Below are 26,696 nucleotides of genomic sequence, written 5' to 3'. Positions count from 1 at the left end.
CCTTCATCATAGAAAGATTGAAATGAACCTTCTCTATTGCAAGTAAGGAAAACATAATATCTTTTCCCTTTAATTTATATATGATTTGTCTGCAAACTTCAACAAGGCTAACCTGGGTTTTGAACAAGTGAATTTTATCTTGCTTCAATCATACTACGTCTGCAAAGTCAACTTATCTTGCTTCAATCACATTATCACGTCTGCAAAGTCAACTTAACAGAAAAAGAGTGCACAGTTGGTTTTTATATGCAGTGGCACCAGATTTTCACACAGCCACTAGCTTTACAGGCCATACTGCAAACCCACCCATGTCATCCACCCCATATACTAGATTTTCTTTACTCACGTAAAAGCGAAGAAGAGAGTGGTGGATCCTACTAGGAAGATTGCAGCAGCTGATACTGGGACATACTTGCTGGGTTTGAATCTCTTTCCAGATGCTGCTGGCATGTTGGAGCTCTGGTGGATGATCCGCCCTGCAGCATAGCCTAGGCCCAACTGGAGTCAGAATGGTCAAGAAAATGGGGAAAGGGACCTTCAAAAAGGAATGCAACTATGAGTGGAGAAGGTTTAAACAATTATCCAGGTTTTTGAACTTAGCTGTTCAAAGTCAGAGCAGATTTATAGTATGAAAAAGGTGGAACTGACATCAACGAAATAATGAATCAGGGTAATATTCAAAACTGAAATACGAATCAAAATGACAACCAAAGGAATTCAATACTATTCCCAAGACTCCTGGGGGGGGGGAGGAATTAAAAAATATAAAATAGAATCTTGTACTCCAATTTAAAATGCTAGTATTGAAGAGCTAGAAGAAATTATGCAGGTTCTTACACCAGGTAAGTTCTGGAAGAAAATACCCCCTTCAAGTAGCTTTTGGAGATGGTCTTCTTCTTAAGGTGGCACAAATAGTTGAGAAATGCAGCACTGAAGTAGCTGAACTGGAACTTTTAATGTAAGAGGGCAGGATGAACACGCCAAGGAAGATGAGCAATAAAAGACACAAGGTGTCCACTGGGTTTTGGTGTTTTATTTATTGTTTTATTTTCATAAAGCCCACAGTTATTTCCAAGGCAAACTCTGGGGCAAAGTTTCTCCTTTTCAATCTGCGCTTGGTATACAGCAGTGCATTCTGGTAGCTGCTCAGGGAAAGGTTATCCTGCTAGAAATCTGCCAGTCTTGCACATATCTCTTTCTTCCACCCCACAAAAGTCCTCTTCTACTGCAAGAGCACTCTCCCCTGATTTCATCAGGAATTGGGGCTGTATGTCTGGCAGTTGTTGTTTAATTTTGTTTGTTTCTCTCTTGACTGCTAAATCCGGGTAACAGCTGGTGTAAGGTTGAGCTGAAAATCCTTTTCTTTCAAGGGGGAGTTGGGGGCATGTTGGAGGGCTAGTCTTGTGCTTTAGTCTTATTTGTGTCCTTGTACACAATGCCCCAAATACTTCAACAAGTCCAGTTTTTATTTGCAAAAAGAGAAAATAAAGTTTCAAGTTGCTTCTTTATGATGCATCAGTTGTGTCTACAACAGATCCAGATAAGGAGACTCAATTTTCAAATAACATCTTCCTAAAATTCCAAAATGTTATCAACAATTAAAAAATGCTGTCTCAGCCCTTCACATCCATGTCCTAGAGAACTTTGTCTGCTCCAAGCTGCTCCATTGTCATTCTCCCATCATACAAGTAAAATTAATCCTTAATCATTCATGTTTGCTTTAATAGTCTTAACTTTATTAAAAAGCTTGTCATCTTCCTCTCCTCCCTTTACCTAAAAGAAATAAAGATAGTTATTTCCATCAGTAAGACATTTTTAAGAGTATTCAATAAGCATGGTTTGGTACTGGATCTTTAGCACAGATTTAAAAGTCAAGAGAGAGAGCTACTCCCAATTTAAAAAGCTATAAACATGCATAACAGTCTTCTGAGACTCAGTTTCTATACCCATAAGCTTATGTCTTTGTGAGTCATATATTTAGGACAAGCAGCAGGGCACATGTTGCACTCAAGGAACTTTAAACATTTAATAAACCCCTCTATAGTTCCAATTACCTCAGTATTAATGTTAATAAAACTGAATCTCAAACACCAGATTGCTTGTGTATATTTAAGGTACAATCGGAGCCAGGTAGATCAATGAAATTACTACTCTTTGAAAGAAAACACATATTGACTCAGCAAAATCACTGTTCTGCCAAAATTATGTAATTGTCCTTCAAAATGTCGAGGACCAAGCTAGCCATTCAAAGAAAAACCAGAAGGAAATAGGAAAATTGTTTTTTGGTCAAGTATTCCATAAGTTATACCTTGGGAAAGATGGTGTATGTACTGTTAAATCAACACACCTTTAAAACAGATTTTTTTGGATCTACCTCTCATATCTGTTTATCAGTCCATTTAAGCCCCTCCTCAACTCTCTCCCATCCCAGCCATAATTTCCATTATAGGATCTTTGCCTTTCTTCTACTGGTCATATTCTCTCTCCTTCCTTCCTTCCTTCCATACTTCCAAACAATCTATGTGCTGTTTGCAAGAATATTAGTAGCCTTTTCTTGACTTGCAGGTTTCACAAATAGAATCCTACAGTGGACCTTGCACAGTTTCCCAGCCCATAATGTTTCTATGTATCCCAAGTCCATAAAAGGAAATTGTCTGATCAGTGCTCAAGCCAACCATGAACAGCAAGGGCACAGGGAAGAAGAAGAAAGTATACTATAGTAGGGGTCCCCAATTTTTTTGACCCATGGGCACATTTGGGAATTTGAGAAATTGCTGTGTGCATCATCATAAAACGGCTCTCACAAAGAATGTGGCTAGTCACATAATGGCTGCCTTGAGGGTCTGGCTAGTCAAAAATGAACTAAAGAGGTATGTGTAGCAGTAGTGAGGGAGGGCAAGAACAAGGAGGCTAGAAGCTGGCAGGGAGGGGGAAATAGCAAGGCAAAGGGTAGCGGGCAGAGAAAAAGCAAGGCTAGAATCTTGAAAGGGAGAGAAAGAAGACTGCTCTAACATTTTACAGTTTTTTTCATTGAAATATGTATTTTTTGAAGGGGAAGGAATGGAGAGCTTCATGGGAGCTACTGGAAGTTCTGGCAGGCTGAGTTAGGGATCCTTGCCATATAGGATGGGGAAGATTGTTTAGTTATAACTTCATGACATTATTCTCACAGATCCTAATCTCCCCCTTCAGGATTCAAGCAGGCCAATTCCTGGTCTCCATTTTCATTATTTCTTCTTCTTCAAACCACACCCTCAACATTCCATTGCTCAACTACCCTTTAAATTCTATCAATCCTGAAAGTCACTGAGCACAAGTCGTTGGGAAGGTTCTTTAAAAATCCTTTTCTTAAGGCTTTCAACACACCTATAACTCAAAGGTAATCATCACTTCAGGGGAAGAGACCAAGGAAGATGAGAATCTAGTTCACTCAGGCTGTCTACTGGGCTGCCTTCATCATCCACTGAAGTGATGCCCTAGGCCAGGCCTGGGAAACTTGTGGCCATCCAAATGTTTTGGCCTAGAACTCCCATCAGCCCTAGTCAGTATAGCCAATGATTAGATAATGCATATTTGTAGACTAAAACATTTGGAGGACCACAAGTTACCCACCCATGCGCTAGACCATCACAGCCACATTTCTCTGTTCCTGAAAGCTGTAGCTTCTGGTCCCATCGGTCAAAGGCTGCCCGAAGACTCTCCTAAGTGTTTACAGAATATTGTTGTATGTTTTATAGTACTCTGAGAGGGTTTATTAAATATATGTTTGTTCCCAATTTACCATCAGGCCCAGTCTTAACTGAAATTACTCAGAGGACATTTGTGAAACAAAGGTTTAAGGCTTTAGCTTTACATTAAGCGAATGTGGATTTAGGGTGGTAGTGTCCTGCTTGAATTCAGTTACTTAAAATTGTTTGACTCTTGTACTTTTAACTGCTTCCAACATGGTATATAAACATAGTCTTTGGAAACCTCCTGTTCCTTTCCTATTATATATCTTAGTAGTATTTAAAAATAACTTGGAATAAGCTGACCCCTGCCTCATTTATTGTGTTGTCCTTGGATTCTGTGGATGAAGGACACAAGTGTTCCCTCTATTATTCCTAATCATTCCTAGCTTTTGCATACTATCTCCTTCATACAATTATATATCCATTTTCTGTGATTACAAAAACTATCTTATTTTCAGATGAGAAAGTTGTGGACTTATTCCCATACCAATACTTCATCATACAGGCAGACTATCTTCTTTAACTAGATCTTTATAACAATCTAATCTGTGAAATTTCTTCATTCCATTTAGGTTAACATTTATGAAGTTTTAAAAATCCACTATTTCTGACTGAAGTCATTGGTGATATAGCACTTAGAGGAAAAGAAAGAACCAGAGCTGAGATAGCAGAGTGCATATTTACACAATTAAATTGTATAGATTAAATGTCATGATTTAGGAGCTGGAAAGTACTCCCTTTTTTCAAGTGATTAAGCTATCCTGGGAATTTAAGTTTATCAGCATTAATGTTTACATCACATTCTTAAAGATCTGGGAAAATTTAGATACATAGTTTAAAAGGATTGTTGACAAATATCTACATCCCCAGCTACATTAACAGTTCATTGTTTAAAATAGGGGGTGGGACTTCAATTTACTGAGAGGTAATTTGAATAGCTACCTGATCACAACAAAACTGAAGGTCTCATAATCTTCATAACTAGTATTGGGCTTTACAAGCAGATTATGGGAAATTTATATTCCTCTAGCTTTGTACCCTAACATTTGGATCAGATATATGGAGGTTAATTTGAACAACTGGAAATAACACAAACAAAAAAGATCTCCGCTTGGTGCCTCACCTGGGAATACTACAGCTTGTATCAGAATTGTAATCAATGCCTGTTAAAGTATTAAGTTGCATATCTTTATAGCAGACTTTTTAGATTATTGTAAAGTACAACATGGATGAGAACAAGCTACCAAAAATGTTTTCTGAAACATACACAGACTAACAGGAGTTGGATGTTCAATTGTGAAAACAAAATGCAGGCATTTGGCATCTATTTTCAGAATGAAAAAAAAAATTAGGGTCAGGACAGGAGCAGAAAAATACTAAGAGCAGGTTGAGGTAGTTTGTACAGATTTAATCAATTACTATCTTTTTATATTAAACTAAACCACACTTTTGGAAGCTATTGTCATGACTTGACATCATGACCTCTTTGTGAAAAGTCTTCTTAGCACTAAGGTTTCAAACAGTACCTGGGTGGCTCTGCTGGGGTAAGAGCTCCCGCCGGAGAGCTCTCCGCTTCCGGTTCCGCCGAGCTCTCCGACCTGGGTGGCTCTTAGCCCGGCAGCAAGAGGCCTGTGGGGAGGCGGCGGCAGCAAGGACGCGGCCAGTTCCCCAGCCGCCTCCTCCTCCGCCTCTTCCTCCGTCTCTTCTTTCTCGGTCTACACAGTCGTTGTGGGGGCGCACTGGGGGCGCATGTAAGCACCCTCACAACGACGTGTAGATTCCCTCCTAGAGAAGGATTATATTGCTTATTTTAATAATTGCTTAATTTAAAATTTGTGATGATCCTACGAAATACATAAGACTTGAAAAATCAGTAACAGCCATTTTATTAAGTAAACACAAATTTTCATCAGCAGTACTAGGCTCTTGAATCCACAAGAAATAAACTGCTGGGTTAAATAAGGGAGGGGCTATAGTTCAGCGGTATCCTTTGCATGCAGAAGGTCCCAGTTCAAACCCTGGTATCTCCAGGTAGGGAAAAATAGGGTCAACAAAACTGGACTAAATGGGCTAATGGTCTGATTCCATATAAGGCAGCTTTCTATGTTCCTAAACTGTTAACAGTATTCCATTTCTAATAGTAGAATTCAGATGCCTCTGCAAGCTCACAACCAAGGAATTAAAGCAATTGTCTTCCTGTACAACCTCAGGATCTGGTACTACAGTAATACTGCTGCTGTACATGGAGATTGTTTTTGTGATGGCTAATAGCTGTTGATGGGTTTATGCGCCTTGAATTTTTCTAGATCATTTTAAAACCTCAAAAAGTACTGACCATTACTACATCTTCCTTATGCATTAACAGTAACTACTGCAGTACCAAAAACTAGGAAAACGACAACTCCCTTTCAGTTAGGGTAACATCTGCACAGTACTCTAGGGCAGGGCTCCCAAAAGTTCTTGCACCCACAGGCACATTTGGGAATTTGAGATATTGCTGTAGGTACATACCAGCACAAAATGGCTCAAGCTGAGGATATGGCTAGTCACATAACAGCTGCCAAGGTGGGCCAGGGTGGATAAAAAATCAATGATTTAAAAAAAAAAATCAAAAAAATTGTTTTATTTATATTGATTTTTTTTAATGAAATGCTTTTTGAGGAAAAATCTATCTAAAGATAGTTTTCTATTTAAGATACATTATAGTCCAAAAGTTATTCATCATGAAATAAGGATTAGTTTTTAATTATGTAGCATGAGGCTGTTTAAATTTTTTGGTAAATGAATTCCATTAATCTATTCACAATGTCATGCTCTTCCAGAGGTTTCTGTAAGATTATTTTTTCCTTCCAATAAAGTACAGCAGAAAAGTTGTCCAAATATGAATGATTAACCTCTTAAACTGGAGATAGTTCACCTCGTAATAATTTCATAATTATCTATGATGTGTTTCTAATAGTATAACCAAATCAGTATTGTTTTGATATAACTGTAAAACTAATCTGAAAAGTTGCTATTTTAAAAATGAAACCTTCATCTGGTTGTAAATATTAAGATTATACCAGTGAGAAAGAGTCTTTGGTAACTCTGAGTTGTGTAAAATATAGCGAGGAAGAGTGCACTTTTTTTGGGGGGGGGGGGGAGTCACATGATTAAATCAAGTCTTTCTGAGTAGTGATTTAAATCAAATTGATTTAAATCAAATCCACTTTGGGATGGGTACAGTGAGACTAGAGACTGGCAGGAGGGGGAAATAGCAAGGCAAAAGGGGAGAGGAGAGAGAAAGAGCAAGGCTAGAGGTTAGAAATGGAGAGAAAGACTACCCTAACATTTTACAAAGTTTTTATTAAAAAAAAAAAATTATTATTATTATTTATTTATTTATATAGCACCATCAATGTACATGGTGCTGTACAGAGTAAAACAGTAAATAGCAAGACCCTGCCGCATAGGCTTACATTCTAATAAAATCATAATAAAAGTTTCAACATCGTTAGAGACCCCTCAGGCACCGCCTTGGGGACCCCTGCTCTAGGGGTAGCTAAACAGATTGATATAAAGACCAGGATTCTATGTTAACTGAAAAGAAGAACGTTCATAGAAGCAAAGTTTTTATTTGCTGCTTCCCCTACCCCCACCTACTGCAGTCACCAGTACTCTGCCACAAAAGCTTCTCTAGAACAATATGAAATGGAGTATGAGAGGCTGCTGGGCAGTGGCCGGGAATATCGAAAATCTGAGGGTGACTGCCAGATTTGGGATGATACTCCCTTCTCCCACACCCTATCCCATGTTGGTTAGGAGGGGCCCTCAACCCGAAGGCGAGACTTTTTAGGAGCAAAGAATAGAGATGTAAAATTTCTGGAAATTTTGAAGCCATGGGGAAAAAATGTTTCTTTTCCAGGGAGTTTCCGGGGGAAATGGCAATTTTCAGAAAAATTGAAATAATGCAATATTAGCACTTTGTACAGACTAAAAGTCACTTTGTTACTTTAGGAACATAACATGTAATTATGTCCAAGTTGGTTTGGCATAAAGTTATTAAGTTTGGTATATTAAAAGTACAGTGTATTCAAAGAATTACTACAAATTGAATTTATTTTAAATTTTTACTTTTTTTGGTAACAAATGGAGCTACAAGCTCCTGAACTGTTAGGAACACTGTAAGGAACCTCTTTGGTTTTGCCAGTTTATGAGGAGCAGGCAAAAAACAAATTAAAAATAACAACAGAAGAAACCATCAACATTAGTAACAAAGAAAATTATTTATGTCTGCGCTAGTCCTCCACATTGTCAAGTAGACATAAAGCATTGTCAAGCAGACATAAAGAAAATCAATAATTTTCTTTGAGAAAAAGGTTCAATGAATATGCATGAAATTTAATCAGACTCATTTTCTGTGCTATAGCTTTCACTATCAGTTTCAGTCTCTGCTTCAATGGCAGTGGCCCCTAGAGGCAGAAATGCATCTTGTTCTTGCATTTATTTTATTTTATTTTATTTATTTTATTTATTACATTTTTATACCGCCCAATAGCCGAAGCTCTCTGGGCGGTTCACAAAAATTAAAACCATCATAAAACAACCAACAAGTTAAAAACACAAATACAAAATACAATATAAAAAGCACAACCAGGATAAAACCATGCAGCAAAATTGATATAAGGTTAAAATACAGAGTTAAAACATTATAATTTAAATTTAAGTTAAAATTAAGTGTTAAAATACTGAGTGAATAAAAAGGTCTTCAGCTTTTTATTTGAGAGTTGTAGTCTCAATTTGCAACCTAGGACTTGCTTGTCCTTGATGCACTGAAATTGTAGTAATGTGATACTGTACATCGTTTTTAGAAATTATTTGCAGAAGTAAATATCTGAACACCTTGTCTTAAACATTTTATTCATCATGCTAAAGTGAAACATTCCATAATCCATTTTTTCAGAAACGCGCCCCCCCCCCAAGGCTTCGGGGGGAAATTGGGGGGAAAACACTTTTTTTCTGAATTTTTCTGTTTTTTCCCCGGGCCTTCACAACTCTAGCAAAGAAAGCTACAGGGATGAGGAAGGGGCAGAATGCTCTCTGTGAATTTCCTTTCATTTACTTATTTTTTAATCCAATCCACTAATACCTACTATTTCATTTTTCTGATAATCCAATGAATACTTTCAGTGTCAGAACATACAGTCTTCATATTTTCAGTGACCTTCAGTGAGCACGACCCCAAGATCTCTATGCTGGATAGTTCAGCCAGTTTATACCCCATTTGTGGTAATTGCATAGTTCAGATTCTCCCCCACCCCCATGCTAGTATGCATCCCTTCACATCCCTTCACATCCACTATAGGAAACCTGGAAGTGCCTTTGGTGAGGAAATCTGTCAAACTTTTTTGAAAACCCAAGAATGTATTATGGGTTAGATCAAGACTTAGCCACACCAACATGGCTGGCTGGGGAAGGCTGGGAGTTGAAAGAACTTTTTCTGTCTAAACAGGCATAGGATCGCACCCTATGTTTTCTAAAATGCTAATAAGGCTTATTAATGTTTCTCTCCAGCTACTGATGGTTATAATTTAGGTTAATGGGCATGTGATTTCAGCAACCATCTTTTGATAAGGCTACTGATTGTTAGCACTACATTTTATCTTTTTTAAATCAATTTTAAATGAATAACTTCTGAGTTAATCTGACCCTAGTGATTGACTCATAAATTAGCTTGGAAATTCAGCCTTGGACATGCATCTAGTTGTTAAGATGCACTCTGAATAATGCTTCTATTTATTTACTTTCTCAAAGTATATCCTACTTCTTTTCTAACTAGAACTCAAAACAGTTCAGGTGAATACTCTCTACATTAGTCTTCACTGAAGAAGACACTGGCTTTGATTCTAAAATAAGGAAGCTCACAGAATGAAAGTTTCCTGTCACCTCATGCATGATGCAGTCACCTGCAACCCACGAAAATACTCTCTGGAAAGTTCGGGCCCCTCCTGAACAATGTGGGAGGGGGTGGGAAAATTCACCTCCATCAACTTCCTTACGATAATTTCTCTTTGGATACAAGCCATTGCAAATACCTTATTTTGTTTACCTGCAACTGTCCATCTTCCTTCAGTAATCTTACGCCTAAAATGAGACCAATGTATTTTTTTAAAAAAATACTTCAAATCATGAGCAACATGTTCCAGTTTCCCTCTTCTGCAATCCAGATGTAAAGTGATAAACCAGCCAGAGCTTATTTTCTTCCTTTGGGCAAAATTTCCCAAAGCAAATATTTATATGTTATAGAGCAATGACAAATCTTGATAAAATAGTTAAGCGCAGAGACACCACACTGACAACAAAGGTCCGCATAGTTAAAGCAATGGTATTCCCCGTAGTAACCTATGGCTGCGAGAGCTGGACCATAAGGAAAGCTGAGCGAAGGAAGATCGATGCTTTTGAACTGTGGTGTTGGAGGAAAATTCTGAGAGTGCCTTGGACTGCAAGAAGATCAAACCAGTCCATACTCCAGGAGATCAAGCCAGACTGCTCACTTGAGGGAATGTCATTAAAGGCAAAACTGAAGTACTTTGGCCACATAATGAGAAGACAGGACACCCTGGAGAAGATGCTGATGCTAGGGAAAGTGGAAGGCAAAAGGAAGAGGGGCCGACCAAGGGCGAGATGGATGGATGATATTCGGGAGGTGACAGACTTGACCTTGGGGGAGCTAGGGGTGGCAACGGCCGACAGAAAGTTCTGGCATGGGCTAGTCCATGAAGTCATGAAGAGTCAGAAGCGACTGAGTGAATAAACAACAAAAATCCTTGACAGTGCTATTTACCCATGTAGGCACAATTTTGTCTTATTTGTATGTTTTTCAATTGGTGGCATATATTTTATTTGATCTTTTGTAATGTTGTTTAATCCACAAATAACCCACACTTGCCAGGTTCACATGACATGACAACCCTAAGCAAGGGTTGCATATGCATTGGTTAAATAACCCATGACAAGCCGCAGCATGTTGTCTAAACCTGGTCTGTGTCACTATCAACTGTATCTCAACTGGATATGTGTGTATAAAAGCACCAAGTCAATTATTTGTTTGATTATCTTCACCATAGGTCTGTCTTAACAAGCACAAAGCAAATGAATTTATTAGTCTGTAGAAACTACCCTCTGAAAATTTCTATATTAAATTGCCCCCCTCCCAACCCACTCAATTTACAATTGCTATTCCAAGGAACTATGCTAAATTTCAACTATATATAAATATAATCACCAAATGAACATTTTATTATTTTCACGCTAATACATGCCTGGGCCAAATAAGCATCTCTTAAACTGAGCTACAGGGAGCTCCTGTTGAGGCATGAGCTTTCCAATAGAGTTTCATGCAGTAGCTTCAGCCTTCATTAATAACCTGCTTATTCTGAAACAAAGATATTTACTATAGCCCAGATGCAGATAAACCTCTTAGATGCTCAGGTCTCTTTGTTTCACAACAGCTATGTTAAGGATTTATGCCTGAACTGGAAATACAGACATGCACACTATTGTCCCACCCACAACACCCATATGCACACCAGCCACAACCTCAACATGGGACGGATACTACATGTGTTTGCTTGAACGCAAGCAGAAGCTTCTGTGTGATCAAGAACACTACTTTATTTTATAGAACCCCCTTTACATCTTCTTGCTCAACACTAGAAAGGCAGGGATTCATGTGCAACCCCATGCCCTCCCCATGTTGCTATTCCATGTTCTGGCTAATTTCTTCCTCCAATCTGAATCAGATACCTTGTTTCCAATCCACAAATGATGTTCTCTCTTATATTTTATATTTTATTTATTACATTTTTGTATTACCCAATAATGAAGTCTCTGGGCAGTTCACAATTAAAACCATAACATACAAAAAGATTTAAAACTTTAAAGTATCATATAAAACCCAAATTAGTTATAGTCCAGGGAAAGCTTGTCTAAAAATATGTTTTCAGGAGACGTTTAAAGGATGTTACCTTTTCTGCCTCCTGAACTGCATGAGGGAGGGTTTTCCAGAGGGTGGGTACTGCTACAGAGAAGGCCCATCCTCGAGGTTCTTCATGACAACATTCCGCTCATTTTTGTCATATTTATTTATTATATTACTCTACTGCCCAATAGCTGAAGCCCAAGAGTTCCAAGATGGCCAGCAGAAAGAGGCAAAAGGGCCCTCCTTTGAGATCTTAAATGTTGTCTGGCTGTATATTATTATTATTATTATTATTATTATTATTATTATTATTATTATTATATTTATTTGTATCCTGCCTTTTGCCCAATGCTGGGCCTCAAGGCAGCCTTACAAAGTTTAAAACATACGGGGGGGGGGGAACAAAACCATAAACATTTAAAATACACAACAAAATTATAAGACATTAACATAGATGGAGGGCCAGATTATTCTCCAAAAGCCTGCTGGAACAAAAAAGTTTTAGCCTGCTTCCGAAAGCCCGTCAAGGAGGGAGCCAGCCTAGCTTCCCTGGGAAGAGAATTCTAGAGCACTGGAGCAGCCACCGAGAAGGCCCTCTCCCATGTTCCCACCAAGCATGCCTGTGAAGATGGTGGAACTGAAAGAAGGGCTTCTCCAGAAGATCTTAAAGCACGGGCAGGCTCATAAGGGAGAATACGTTTTTTCAAATAACTTGGACCCGAGCCATATAGGGCTTTATAAATCATAACCAGCACTTTGAATTGTGCCCAGAAACAGACTGGAAGCCAGTGGAGCTGTTTTAACAGGGGAGTTGTGTGCTTCCTGTAACCAGCCCCGGTCAACAATCTGGCTGCAGCTCTTTGAACCAGCTGGAGTTTCCGAACACTCTTCAAAGGCAGCCCCACGTAGAGCGCGTTACAGTAATCCAATCGGGATGTAACTAAGGCATATGTCGCTGTGGCCAGGTCCGACATCTCTAGGAACGGGCGCAGCTGGCACACTAGCTTTAACTGTGCAAATGCACTCCTGGCCACCACCAAAACCTGGGCATCCAGGCTCAGGGCTGAATCATGAACATATAATGAACATATATTCCTGACTCCTAGGAATGGACAGTTTCACTTTCTCTCACATTCATTTTTTTTTAAAAAAAACCCTCACATTCTTTCTGTCCTATTTATTAAATCATTTGTGAATGTTGGTAATTTCTTATAAAAATCTAAGTTAAACAGAATTCTCACCAATTCCAATTTATAGCAACCTCAAAGCTCTTCTATTCAGCCACCATGCTTCCTGCTTTAGCAAAGCTACCAATTTAAGTCAAATGACCCTCTGCCCTTCATTCAGTCCTTTTCTCTAGTATATTTTTCTTCAAATGAAAGTGTTTCCATTGATTTTGCTCATCAACTTTTGTAGTTCTCCCTAATCACCCTTTTAAGCATCTGTTCCACAATTCTCCCCAACTTATCCCTGACAGAATTCTTCAGGCCCCACCCCTAGTATCCCTTCCAACTCAATGAATTCAATTCCAAGTCATTACTCAAGGCAAAGCCAATTATTAAAGCCATAGGTTGTAGCCAGTACTGACCATCTGCCAGCAGAACAGAAACTGCTGGCAAAATTATGGGGGGACTGTCTGGAGTAAATCGGGAGGGTGTGCAAGGGAGATGAGTAGAGGAGAGCAAAGCGAAGTACTATTGTACAAGTAGAAATTCACTCACATGACTTTTTTTCTTCCCAATTTCTTTCCCTAATTCCTTGACCTTTACATTCTCATAATAGCTCCACATTAAGCTAACCATTTCCAGAGGGCTAGCAATATTAGTCTGTTGCAGCAGAAACATGGTGGCTTGTGACAATGGAAAGGCTAACAAATTTAATATGGCATAAGTTTTTAATGGACCACAGTCCATTTCATGAGATACAGCTGATGAAGTACTCTAATCCATCAAAGCAGAAGTCATAATAATTTTTTAACTCTTTAAGGAAGGGGTCCCCAGGCTTTTAGGACCCTTGGGCATATTTTAGAATTGAGAAACTGCTGTGGCCACACTACAAAATGGTACCATGACACCTGTGAGCACTGCATCAGGGACCCCTGCATTAATGTGCCACATCTTTGTTTTTATTACTAAGCTAGCACCTTCAATCCAACTCCATATATACATACTGCCCTCACTACACTGTTTCTTCTTTTCATATCCCATCCTACAGCTATACAAATATTGTTGTGCTATGTTTTTATGTAATTACTGTATTAATGGTTACAAATTCCTCTCCTCCCTGCTCCCATTCATACCTTCCTCTAGGATATTATCAATAATAGTCACATTAATCATCCTGAGACAATGCTACATTCTCCTTTCAAAAACGTATCAGCTTTCCACTCACTGCCTCAAAGTCAAGCTCATAGTCAATCCTATTTGATAAGAAGACTAAGGATGTCATTCTGTGCAACATGCTCCAGTAAGTGTGGAAGAAACAATGATATATGTGCCATGTAGGCCCACCTTTCAAGATACCATGCAAAACCATGCTCTCTAAGCTGCTGCCATTTATCACAAACTACTCTGAACAATATAGATCTAACTACAAAGCTGCATAAACACAATCTCAATAGATCTACATTAAGTAGGGCTAACATTAGATACAAACAACCTGGGTGAGAGTTGATTGAAGGAAAGGACTGTGACCACCATCAGAGGCTTTTCCAACTGCTGAACTTTTCCACCTAATTTCCCATACCTCCTTACCAGGAAGCCTTATCAGAAGCAGATTCAACAAAGAAAGTGAAGTAGAATAAAGCAGCCAGACAACATGGAGCTGGAGTAAACTGGGGTTTTAATTAATAGTGAGGAGATGATAGGGAGGGAAAGAACACGATATTAGTAGCAATGGGCAAAGGGCATTATGGCAGTGAGGGACAGGTATGTCAGGTGTCACTAAGGCAATCTCAACGTCTATATGCTATTTCATCTTTCAGGCAATCCTCCAGCCTGGATAACAGCAGTGGCCTTTCTGTAGTCCTGTCAAGTGGTGCTGATAAATGACCATCTATGCTCTGGTCCAGAAAGAGAAAGCTGACCTGATGTGCATAACTGAGACCTGGTTAGATGAAGTGAGAAGTGTAAACCTCTCCCAAATGTATCCTCCAGAGTATGGGTTGCAGCACCAATCAAAGCTTGAGGGGAGGTGGGGTGTTATTATTATTAATAATATTTATTTATATAGGGCCATCAATGTTCATGGTGCTGTACAGAATAAAACAAACAAAACAGCCTGCCATATGGCTTACATTCTAAAAACACAGTAACAAACAGGACAGGGAGGGGAAAAGCCAGCGAGGGTGGGGGACCTTAAAATTAAAATATAAGCTAGTGTTGTCACGCTACGGTTGATAAGCTTTTGGAAAAAAGAAACATTTACTAGTGAGATTTAAATACTGAAATCGACATCGCAGTCCGCAGATGGGCCATAAAGATTCCATCTTAATGACCAGATACCCGATTCAGCAGTTGGCCATTTCTGAGTGGTTGTACCTGCTGTTGGATAACAGAGACAAGATGGATATCCTGTTGCTGTACCATCCACTCCACTGCCTAATGGTCTCCCTACCGTAGCTGACAGAAGCAGTCTTGGAGGTGATGTTGAAAACCACAAAACTTCTAGTCTTGGGAAACTTTAACATCTACACTGAGGTTGCTTTCTGTGGAGTGACTCAGGACTTTATGGCTGCCACAACAACCATGGGCCTGTCTCAAATAATATGTGGCCCAATACATATGACAAGACACACATTGGATTTGATCTTCTGTATTGAAATGGGGGGGGGGTGGTAATCTGTGGTTGGAGGAGCCTACGATGAATCTACTTTCATGGATTCACTGCTATCTAGTGAGGTTTGGGTTACAAGCTACCTCTTCCCTTTGCAGTGGCAGACATCTGTCCTCAGTAACATATGGATCTGGATGGTTGCCTGATGCAAGTGGGAGTGTTTCCTACAGAATTGGCTAGTAGTCCTGCCAAGGTCCTAGTCAACTTCTGGAATCAGTAAGTAAGTAGACTATCAGTACAATTGGTTCTAAATGTCCTCATTTACTACAGACTTATATTGGCTGAAAGTGATGAAACAGCAAGCTCGTTGACTAGAATACAGGTGGCATAAGACTCAAAGGCAAATATGACTAAACAGATTAGATCCCACTTTAGGGCCTACTATGTAGTTTTGATGGTGACCAAAAAGGTTTATTTCCAACTGCACAATGTTGGCCAATGGAGCTGTTTGGGTTGATCAGGAAGCCTGCTTGGTATAGGCCTAGTGAGCCAACAGTTCAAAGGCCTGCTGTGATCCAATTTGCATTACAATTTGTAAAAAAAAATTGGTATTTGCTCCAACTTAGATGCCACAGTTTTGACAGAATCACAGATGGATGTGCCATGGTACTGTTTAGTTCTGTTATGGATCATTTTCAGCTTGTGTATCTTGAGGATGTTGATAAGCTGCTTGGAGACCAGAGACCTGCCACTTGCTCTTTAGATCTTTGCCTCTCTTGGCTAGTGAAGTATGCTAAGGCTGAGCTCACAATATGGATATCAGAAATGGTCAGTGCCTTAAGGGGTGGGTAGTTCTGGCAGTTCTAAAGAAGGCAGTAAATGGGGTAATGGCACTCTTGAAGAGACCAGATGTAGATCCCTTGCCTACAGAGAACTATCTCCCAGTTTCAAGTCTACTATTTCTGAGCAAGGTCTTGGAGCAAGTAGTGTCATGTCAACTCCAGGCAGTTTTGGATGACAATGATTATTTACATTCCAGTCTGGGTTCCAAGCTGGGTTTGGAATAGCAATTGCCCTGGTGGCTGAATTATGCTGGGGAACCAATCCTATTGGTTCTCCTGAACCTCTCAGCTTTCCATACCACTGACCATGGTATCTTCTGGACCAACTATCTGGAAAAGGACTTGGGTATCCAGTCTTGCAGTGGTTCCAGTCCTTCCTGGGAGGACATATCCAGAAGTTGAAACTGGGGACTTTTGTTGCACTCCTTCACCACTGATATTTGGGGTACCTCAAGTTTCCATCTTGTCCCTCATGCTTTTCAACATCTGCTTTTAATGATGTATTAGTTTTGAATGCTTTAATTGTATTTATTTTGTGGCATTTGCATTTGTGTGGTACCCCGCCTTGATCCGGAGGGAGAGGGGGGTAACAAATAATTTATTATTATTATTATTACTATTACATGGATGTAGTGGGAGAAATCAATATACAAATTACATACAGCAATGCCTCTCTTTTCCACCACTAATCCCAGGGAGGCAGTTTAATCCTTGGACAGGTATATTGAAGCAGTATTGGAAGGGAGGGCTGATAAACTGAAACTTTTTCCAGATAAGATGGAAGTACTATGGTTTGGGAAATCTCGTAATCTGGTGAAAGTTTGCCTCTAATTATTGATGAGGTCACATTCCCTTTGAAGGGTCAGGTACGTAGTCTGGGACTAGTCCTGGACTCAGCGCTGTCTATGGATTTTCAGGTGGCATCAGCTGCCAGGAGTGCTTTTGACCAACTTAGACTGGTTTGAAAGCTGAACTAGCCACAGTGACACATGCCTCGGTTACATCTAGGTTAAATTATTATAATGAACTCTGTGTGGGGCTACTCTTTAAGACAATTCAGAAACTGCAATTAGTACAGAATGTGGCAGCTCAAACACTTGTGGGAACTAGGCTCTCAGATCAAATTGCTCCTATTCTGTAAAGTTTACATTAACTGCCTGTTAGTTTCCAGGCCCAGTTCAAGAAGCTTGATTTGGCCTCTAAAGCTGTAAATTGTCTGGTACTACTTTATCTGAATGACTACCTACACCTGTAAGAGCCTGCCCGATAATTAAGATTAGAGTGACAGGTCCTACTCTTTGGACCACCAGCAAGAGCCATCAGGCCAGCCTTCCACAACATGGTGCCCTCCAGATATTTTGATTTTAACTCCCTTCAGACCCATCCTGCATGGCTAATGATCAGGAATTCTGGAAATTGCAGTCTAAAACATCTGGAGGGCATTGGCCCCACATATTTGGAACTCCCTCCCCACAGAGGTATGTATGTAGAGCTTCGGACGGTATAGAAATACAATAAATAAATAAAATAAATAAAATAAATAAATTTCAGTCCGCATTTGGTGCTTAAAAAACATTAGCTGCTGCTGCTGTGTGTTTAACTGTAATATTGTAAGCAGTTTGTGAGCATAGTGCACCCTGAAAGGTGGACTAAAGTTTATTTAAAAAACAAATAAATTAACAGTGGGAGAAGCAAATTTCAATCTGATTAAATTAAAGCTTGGAGGCCTATTCCTTATCCCACAAGGGTACACATATTCTTTAAAGTCTCTCTTCTACTATTGTTTTCAAATTTCAGTTTCCTTCTATGTTTCCTTTTTCTACATTTGAAATGTTCTCTGAAATACTCCTCTGCTATGTATCCTTGCTTGAACAGTTGCTGTTACCTAGCTCTTCTCCTTTTCCTTATCTGCAGGGCAGGGCAAGGTTCTCCTCATACAATGTAGGCTTTCTGCTGCAAAAATCAGCTTATCACTAAATACCCTTATCTGTGTCTGCTCCCTCTGTTAAGTGAGCCAGATTCTCCTAACAACCGTTAGGTATGTGGGAAGGATATACAATGTGATTTATATTTTACCTGTAAAAACACATTTAAGATGTGGAGATATCTATGTCATTGTATTCACTGATAACCTAAACTTTGTCAATGTTATCAATATTTAGATGTGATTTAATATTTAGATGTGATTTATAGTAATGTTTATCTAATCAACGCCTCATTTCCATGTGACTTGCCCCACCTCTGGAAACATGTATTTAAAGTTGTTTAGAAGATTTATACAAAGCACCCTTCAGCAGAGCTTCTAGATTATCTAGCTTACAAAAACAAGATAAAATATACATGTTAAAGACAAATTCATGAAAAAGCCTAAAAGAATAAAAAACCCTCAGCCTAGTGCCAAAAGGATAAGAACATTGACATGAGGAAGGCCTCTGGGTAGGGAAAACCACAAATAGGGCACTACCACTGAGAAGACTCTCTCTTATCTCCACATTTTCCCTCAGATGGTGACGACACCTGGAAGAGAACCTCTTGAGTTAACCTGAATGCACAGACAGGTTGTTATAAGAGCAGGCATTCCTACAAGTACCTGGCTCCTAAGCCTTATAAAGCCTGAAAAGTTAGCCCTAATACTTTGAATTCTACTTGGAAACTGAGAAGAAGCCAGTAAAGTTCTTTTAGTATTGGTGAGATATGTTCCCACTTATTGGTCCCAGTCATAACAGTAGTCAATCCTAGATCTGATCAGAGGATGGATAACTGCGGCCAATTTACAACTGAATGGTTGGCCAGTATTTTCCAGTGTTGTAGTCCAGTGACACTGCATGGGCCACCTACATCAGAGTTTCCCTCAGTATGTTAATTGATGGGAAATTACCACAGAGTTCAACAGGAATGAATCGAGATAAAGCAGCAGGTGGAGGGAGGAGGGGGAGAAACAAAAAGGCTCACAGAAGAGAGGAGTAGTGATGAAAGTTGAGATCCCTGTGGCAAGGAGAAAGAGGGTGTGGCATACAGGGGTGCAGGGAGATGAGAAAGCATGCCATGGGATACAGAAAGTACAAGAGGTAACGAATACAGATTTCTAAGATCTCAGGTGCAGAAACAGAAAAGACCCAAAAATTGTGATACTGACCCAAAAAGCCTGTGTATGAATCATGGGTGCAGACAGAAGTATGAACATACACACTATGGAGTGGAGAGAGAAAAGGAAGGATGGTTAACAAAGAGAGGGGATTCAGAAAGTCTTGTAGTGATGCAAAGAGAGGAATGTGTGTACTGCTTAGATACAGAGATGAAGGTGTCTAACAGTGATTGAATTAGAGGGGGGAAACTGGAGTTAGAATTGTACCAAAAATATTTTCCCCAGTGTAATGTAACTATGCAGTCTGCAAGTTAAAATCTAAAATTTGGGCTCAAAATAACATGAGTTGTGCACATCTGCTCTATTCTTGTTGGAGAGTTAGGAAACTCAAATCAGCACATATACTGCAACTCTTAAAATGCTTGTTCAAGCAAACTTTACCAGACAGGGGCCTGCTCCATCCATCACCAAGGTGGCTTTGTGCACCACAGACAGAAAGGCTATTTACCTTCTGGAAAGTAAAGTGGAGAACTATGGGAAATCCTCACAACATCTTTCACTGAACATGATCTTGTTTGGGTAAAAATATGGGGTCTATCTTGCTGTGCAAGAAGAGTAAATACAGAAATAAGGCATGTTCTCCTGAAAAACTCCTAAAGAAGCAGTTCATGCTCTTTACCTTTCCTTCATATGGAAACAAACTGAGCAGGGGCCATTGGCAAAGTATAAAATATAGTGAAGAAGACTCAGTGTAAGAGTGCCAGCTAATTAATCCAAGTTTGCTGACCTACTACTACTTATATCTCTGCTTTCAGCCACATGTTTCCAAAGGCTTGGAAAAGTAATTATCATGAAGATAAGTAATGCTATAGTCACACACCCAATACAGACACATAGCCGGAAACCAAAACCCAATTTATTTCCAAACCTAGTATGTCCCCTACACCTCACCAACTACCACCACACGTCCAGGCCTGACCAACAACTATAATTGCAGACCTATTAGTAGGCACAAACTACCCATAAACAGTAGCCTTAAGTAGGCCAGCACCATATCAAGCCGCCACGTTTTTATGAAACAGCATGCGGGGTGTTGTTGTTAGCGACGAAGTTCGGGGAAAGTAACTTATCCACTCATGAGTATTACCGGTTGCACAAGCTGTTACTGACAGCCAAAGGTGGGGTGGGGGAAGAGTCTTTGTAAGCGAAAAAGAAATAGCAGTAGTAGCCGGGGTTAGAACCCATTGAAGTTGTCACCAAGGGACTGACAACCCCGGAGAGAGCAGAGGGAGGCGAGTGCCACATATATGGGAAGGGCCCTGAGGGGGTGGGTGGGCCAGGCAGAAGTTACCCTCGCGGCCCCTTCACGACAGGAAAAGATGGGAGTGGGAGGAATGGAGAGAAGACGGAGGAGGAGGAAAACGCGCAACGCAGCCACTTCCCTCCCTTCTACCTCGTTCTTTATTACCCCGAGGAAGCACAGGGAGCCGTTAGGCCCACGGAGCCTTCACCCCGTGGCCGGGGGCCCCCTCTCCACTCCCGCCTCGCCCTTAGGTGGAGATGAACTGCTCCCACCTTTCACCCCTGACCCGCCTCGCCCGGCACTCACCCGCCAACACCGTCCCTTGTGCCGCCGCGCCTAGCTCCCGCCCCGTGAGGCACGGAACTCGGTCGCTCGCACGGCCCAAGCAATAAGAAGAAGCACCAGCGAGGAAAGCTGGGCGCGCACGCGCGTTCTCAAAGCCGTTCGGGCTCGCGACGGGGCTTGCCGGTTGGTCAGGTCGCCGCCCGCCCGCCCGCCAGCGCGCGCGCGCGCTCACTCACCGCCCCCTCCTTTTCCTTTCCTCGCGCTCCCGCGGTCATGCACAGGAAGCGATAGGCTGAAAGGGGGAAACGATTCGTTGACGTAAAAGGGGGGGGAGCCGCACATCGACAAATCGTGATTGAGGGAAGAGGAGCGCAGAAGCAATAGCAACAGCAGCAGGCTTTGCCTGTGCGCATGCGTCTACACGGCATCGTGGTTCTGAGAGGACCAGGACCATTGACTTAAGAATTGGGCGGGGCAGAGGCGAAAGTCTAGAACGAGCATGCGTAAATCCTCTTCCCTTTTTGCGGATTATTTCTTTGCATTCCCATTTCCGGAGACTTTATTGGCACGGTCGGGCTCCCATTGACTAATCTGACATTTGTTATCTAGTCAGATATGCTATTGTACCTATCATTTGTAATTTCGTTTCTAGGTCTTTGAAGGGGTTTTTGTTTGTTAAAAATACACACAAGTATAGGTTAATTGAAAATACTAAAACCTTTAGTATTTTAAAGACTAAAAATGGACTGGCCACAGTCGTGTTCATAGATTCGCAACTTTAAAAGCTATTTCATAGATAGTACCATTACCAACCAGCATGTATGAAAAGGGATGTGCATGTGTTCTTACTCCCGTAAATTTCCGAGCTAGATCTTCAGAAGTAGAGTAGATATTGGTTATGAACACTTATATTGTATTAACATTGAAAAGGTGCTACTTGCTTTATACTTTAAATAAGCGTGTTCATATTCCTTCAACACTTTATGAAGCAAGCAGACAAGCTCTCCTTCCATGTGAGAAGTGGGAAGGTTAATTTTTATTTATTCCCAAATTCTTGTACCCTCACGCTCCCAGTGCTAAGGGTAAAATTCATTTGGAAGGTTGGAATGCAGGAGAGAGAAAGCAACCCAAATAGTCAGGAAAGTGATTGCCTGGATATAATGAAAGAATGCATTATTATATTTTATGTGTGTCGCTTCCCACCACAGAAAACAGTTTCAAAATGATTTACATGCACAAATACAGAAATCCATAAATTTAACAAAAAACACCAAAAACAATATAAGCCATAATCAGCACAAATAACACAATATGAAACATGTTCATCCACAATACACAAAATCTCACACACACAGCCTAGAATAAACACAACAGAAGCAACACACAATAATTTGGCCAAAACCAATGAACAAATGCCTGGGGAAATAAGTATGTCTTTGTCTGCCACCGAAAAGTCAACATTGGTCTGTTCAGACAGCATTAAAATCCGCTACAAAACATGGAGGAACAAAATGCCACATAAACATGCTCTATAGCATTTTTTATTTTTATTTTTTAGAGAAATTGTGCTGCAGTGAAATAACAGCATCACCAAAATAAACAAGTGATTCTGTTCCGGGATCATATGATATCTTACAAATGAAGCATGGTAAGACGCATATCATAGTTGTCACTTGATTTATTTATTTATTTATTTATTTATTTTATTACGTTTATATACCGCCCCACAGCCGAAGCTCTCTGGGCGGTTTACAACATTTAAAAATAGTAAACATTAAAAGTATACAATTTTTTTTTAAAAAAACATAAAAACAGTATAAAAACAACAGTATCCATTTAAAAACAACAATTGTGGGGTCCATTAAAAACAAACTTAACGTTGTTAAATGCTGTTAAAATGCCTGGGAGAAGAGAAAGGTCTTGACCTGGCGCTGAAAAGATAACAACGTTGGCGCCAGGCGAGCCTTATCGGGAAGATCATTCCACAGTCGGGGGGCAACCACTGAGAAGGCCCTCTCCCTTGTTGCCATCCTCCGAGCTTCCCTCAGAGTAGGCACTCGGAGGAGGACCTTAGATGTTGAGCGTAGTGTACGGGTAGGTTCATGTCAGGAGAGGCGTTCCATCAGGTATTGTGGTCCCAAGCCATGTAGGGCTTTATAGGTTAAGACCAGCACCTTGAATTGGGCTCGGAAACATATAGGCAGCCAATGCACGCGGGCCAGAATTGGTGTTATATGCTCAAATCTCCCTGTTCTAGCTATCAATCTGGCCGCCGCATTTTGCACAAGCTGCAGCTTCCGGACCGTCTTCAAAGGCTGCCCCATGTAGAGGGCATTGCAGTAATCTAATTTGGAAGTTACCAGAGTATGGACAACTGAAGCTAGTTTATCCCTGTCCAGATAGAGGCGTAGCTGGGCCACCAACCGAAGTTGGTAGAAAGCACTCCGTGCCACCGAGGCCACCTGAGCCTCAAGTGACAAAGATGGTTCTAGGAGAACCCCCAAGCTACGAACCTGCTCCTTCAGGGGGAGTGCAACCCCATCCAGAACCGGTTGAACACCCCCCCATCCGATCAGAGGAACCACCCACCAGCAGCATCTCAGTCTTGTCTGGATTGAGCTTCAGTTTATTAGCCCTCATCCAGTCCATTGTCGCAGCCAAGCACCGGTTCAGCACATCTACAGCCACACCTGATGAGGATGAAAAGGAGCAGTAGAGCTGCGTGTCGTCAGCGTACTGATGACAGCGCACTCCAAAACTCCGGATGACCGCACCCAACGGTTTCATGTACATGTTAAACAGCATGGGGGACAAGACCGATCCCTGCGGAACTCCTTACTGAAGAGTCCACGGGGCCGAGCAATGTTCCCCAAGCACCACCTTCTGGAGCCGTCCTGCTAAGTAGGAGCGGAACCACTGCAATGCAGTGCCCCCCACTCCCAACTCAGCCAGACGTTCCAGAAGGATACCATGGTCGATGGTATCGAAAGCCGCTGAGAGATCAAGGAGAATCAACAGAGTCACACTCCCCCTGTCCTTCTCCCGACATAGGTCATCATACAGGCGACCAAGGCAGTTTCCGTGCCAAAACCGGACCTGAAACCCGACTGAAATGGATCCAGATGATCACTTTTCCCTGTGGCACAATACTTCACAGGAACTAGGAAGTCCAGATGCAACCTTAGGCAGGCAACAATTTCAATAGCAATGATTGGCAGAGACTGCAGTTAGCTTCCCCGACACAAAATATGGAGCACACCATCTGAAAGCCATTGGTAAACACTTGGCAATTTCAATAAAATATGTAATAATTGCCAATGTGGGGGAGGTTCATCTCTCTAGCAAGTGTTTTTCATTAGCATTTCTGTAGCTATTACATGCTGACTGAAAGGGCAGGCCCATGACATTTTGCTACTTGAAGTGAAGGAAAAGAGCGAGCGAGCTCACACACACACCATTCTATGTACTAAAACTGACCAGACTTGAATCTTACTTCACACTGGTGATGGAACCACATCTGCCACCACACCTGAGAACAGCAAGCTCACTTAAGGTGTGCAAGGCAAGATGCATGATATGCACAATTCTGTCCTTTGATACCTCACTGCCAGTCAACTGCTCCACCCACTGTTACTTGCTGCTCATTCAAACAAATGCTACAATGCACCAGTGGAAGCACCAGTGTCTTGTGAGCAGAACAATGCATGTGCAATTGCATAGATGACACCTGTTGGAGTGCCTAATTTGACCTAGATCCCTCTCTGTCTGCTTGGTCCATCAGGGGCCTTTACCAATGCCGCTGTCTGTGATATGCTGGGTGAAGGGGACTACACCAGACAGACAGACAGCCCAGGCCAGTATCACCACAGCCAGGGTGCCAATTTGGAAGGATGGAACAATGAAAAGATTCAGGAGAAATGGCATACAATGCCACTGTCGCAAGCATCTTCTGATAACTTAACTCTGCCTAATGTTAGAACCGGTTATTATCGTAGACTGCTGCTAGGCTGACACACCAGAGCTGATAGTGGTGCAGAGGGTATTTAGAAGGGCAGCACATTCTGGCCTCATCTCTCAGCCAGGAGACCAAGGTCCACATAGAGACTGAACCTCCGCTTCTCAAGAAGAACATAACAAGAGGAAAACCAACTTGATTCCACCCATTGGCCAGAGCATCATCTGGAAGAAGCTTGATTTGCACTTTCCTCCCAGAAAGAACACCATTTAGAACCGAGACAAGGGGTAAGCAACTTGCAAGCCTCTAGATGTTTTGTCCTACAACTCCCATCATCCCTCACCATTGGCTATTCTGGCTAGGGATGATGGGAGTTGTGGCCATCCAGATGTTTTGGCCTACAAGTTGCCCGCTCATGAACTGAGAACCATCCTTCAGCCAGAGAAGGAACTGCACTTAATAAAAGTTAGGCACTTTATAATTGTGAAATAATAATAAATAAACAGTAGCTCTCTGCTATTACAGTGCAATCCTATGCATCTTTATGCAGAAATAAGTCCTAAGGTATTCAGTGTGACTGATTGCCAGAAAATGTGCATAGAATTGCAGTCTTACAGCACAGTTCCATTGAGGTCTTCTCAAAATCAAGCCCCAGCAATTCAATGGTACTTACTCCCAGGTAAGTGCTTGTAGCAGCTTTTCCCAACCTGGTGTCCTGGGAATTTTAGTCCAAGACATCTGGAGGGCACCAGGTTGGAAAGGCTGGTCTACAGGTTTGCAGCAATTAAGGCTGTTTGTTTTCATCTTCATTGTTATCTTGGCTATATTGTTCCCTCCTTTGTTTTCTTACACTATCTGTAATCAAGCTGCCTATTAAGAAAGTTTAAAATAGGCCTCACTTCTGTCAAGAATGTCTGACAACTGCAATCCATGTGGAAAAAATATTTAAAAGAAGTGATTATTTGACCAACTGTGTCTACTGTTCAAATACTTAAAAGGTTGTCACACAGAGGAGGACCAGGATCTCTTCTCAATCCTCCCAAAGTGCAGGACATGGAATAACAGGCTCAAGTTAAAGGAACCCTGGTTCCGGCTGGACATCAGGAAAAACTTCCTGACTCTTAGAGCAGTACGACAATGGAACCAGTTACCTAGGGAGGTTGTGGGCTCTCCCACACTAGAGGCCTTCAAGAGGCACCTGGACAACCATCTGTCAGGGATGCTTTAGGGTGGATTCCTGCATTAAGCAGGGGGTTGGACTCAATGGCCTTGTAGGCCCCTTCCAACTCTGCTATTCTATGATTCTATAATACTTCAACACTTACAAAACAGATTTGAGGGAAACAATATTGAATAGTAATGAACACTACTGTAGCAGCTCGGTATTGAACCCTATGAAAATGGATGGGGATTTTTTTAGAAAAAGAAATCACATCTGCCACCTGAAATGTAACATCATTCACTTTCTACTTTTCCACTGGCAAATTCCAGCCCAATAGTAATAATACATATCCAGGAAACTTTCTCAACGCTAGGGCCAAATTCCAATCCAGAAAAGGTCTCTGGAACTACACCTCATTTGTGGGTTGAATGAAAATATGATTCTTACCTATTTTAAGCCTATTCAGAAGTAAGTAGGACAAGTCTCTGCATGTTTGCTCAGAAGTAAGCATGAGCAGCATGTCTACTCACAAGTAATCAGGGCAAGCCTCTACTAGGACTGTGCACGGACCCCCTGATTCGCTTCAGATCCCAATTCAG

General features: G+C 41.1%; 1 protein-coding gene across 4 annotated transcripts in view; it reads right to left on the bottom strand.

The window, feature by feature from the left end:
- The window catches only part of ZDHHC5 (zinc finger DHHC-type palmitoyltransferase 5), a 64,883-nt gene extending 43,797 nt beyond the window's left edge, over positions 1-21,086 (bottom strand). Inside the window, exons 1-3 of one of the 4 annotated variants that reach the window (XM_063116913.1) lie at positions 21,002-21,086; positions 838-1,773; positions 347-535 (exon numbers count right to left, since the gene is read on the bottom strand). In XM_063116913.1, the coding sequence (XP_062972983.1) occupies positions 347-450 (104 nt within the window). In that variant the 5' untranslated portion in view covers positions 451-535; positions 838-1,773; positions 21,002-21,086. Of the gene's footprint in view, positions 1-346; positions 1,774-9,819; positions 9,839-16,613; positions 16,632-21,001 lie in introns of those variants that run through there. The other 3 variants (XM_063116911.1, XM_063116912.1, XM_063116914.1) reach the window with 3 other exon arrangements.
- Between the last annotated feature and the right edge of the window lie 5,610 nt (positions 21,087-26,696).

Source organism: Elgaria multicarinata, chromosome 2 (genome assembly GCF_023053635.1).
Source record: "Elgaria multicarinata webbii isolate HBS135686 ecotype San Diego chromosome 2, rElgMul1.1.pri, whole genome shotgun sequence".
Taxonomy (NCBI): Eukaryota; Metazoa; Chordata; class Lepidosauria; order Squamata; family Anguidae; genus Elgaria; species Elgaria multicarinata.
Note: the sequence above shows the minus strand (reverse complement) of the source record. Positions and strands in the feature narration are given on the sequence as shown.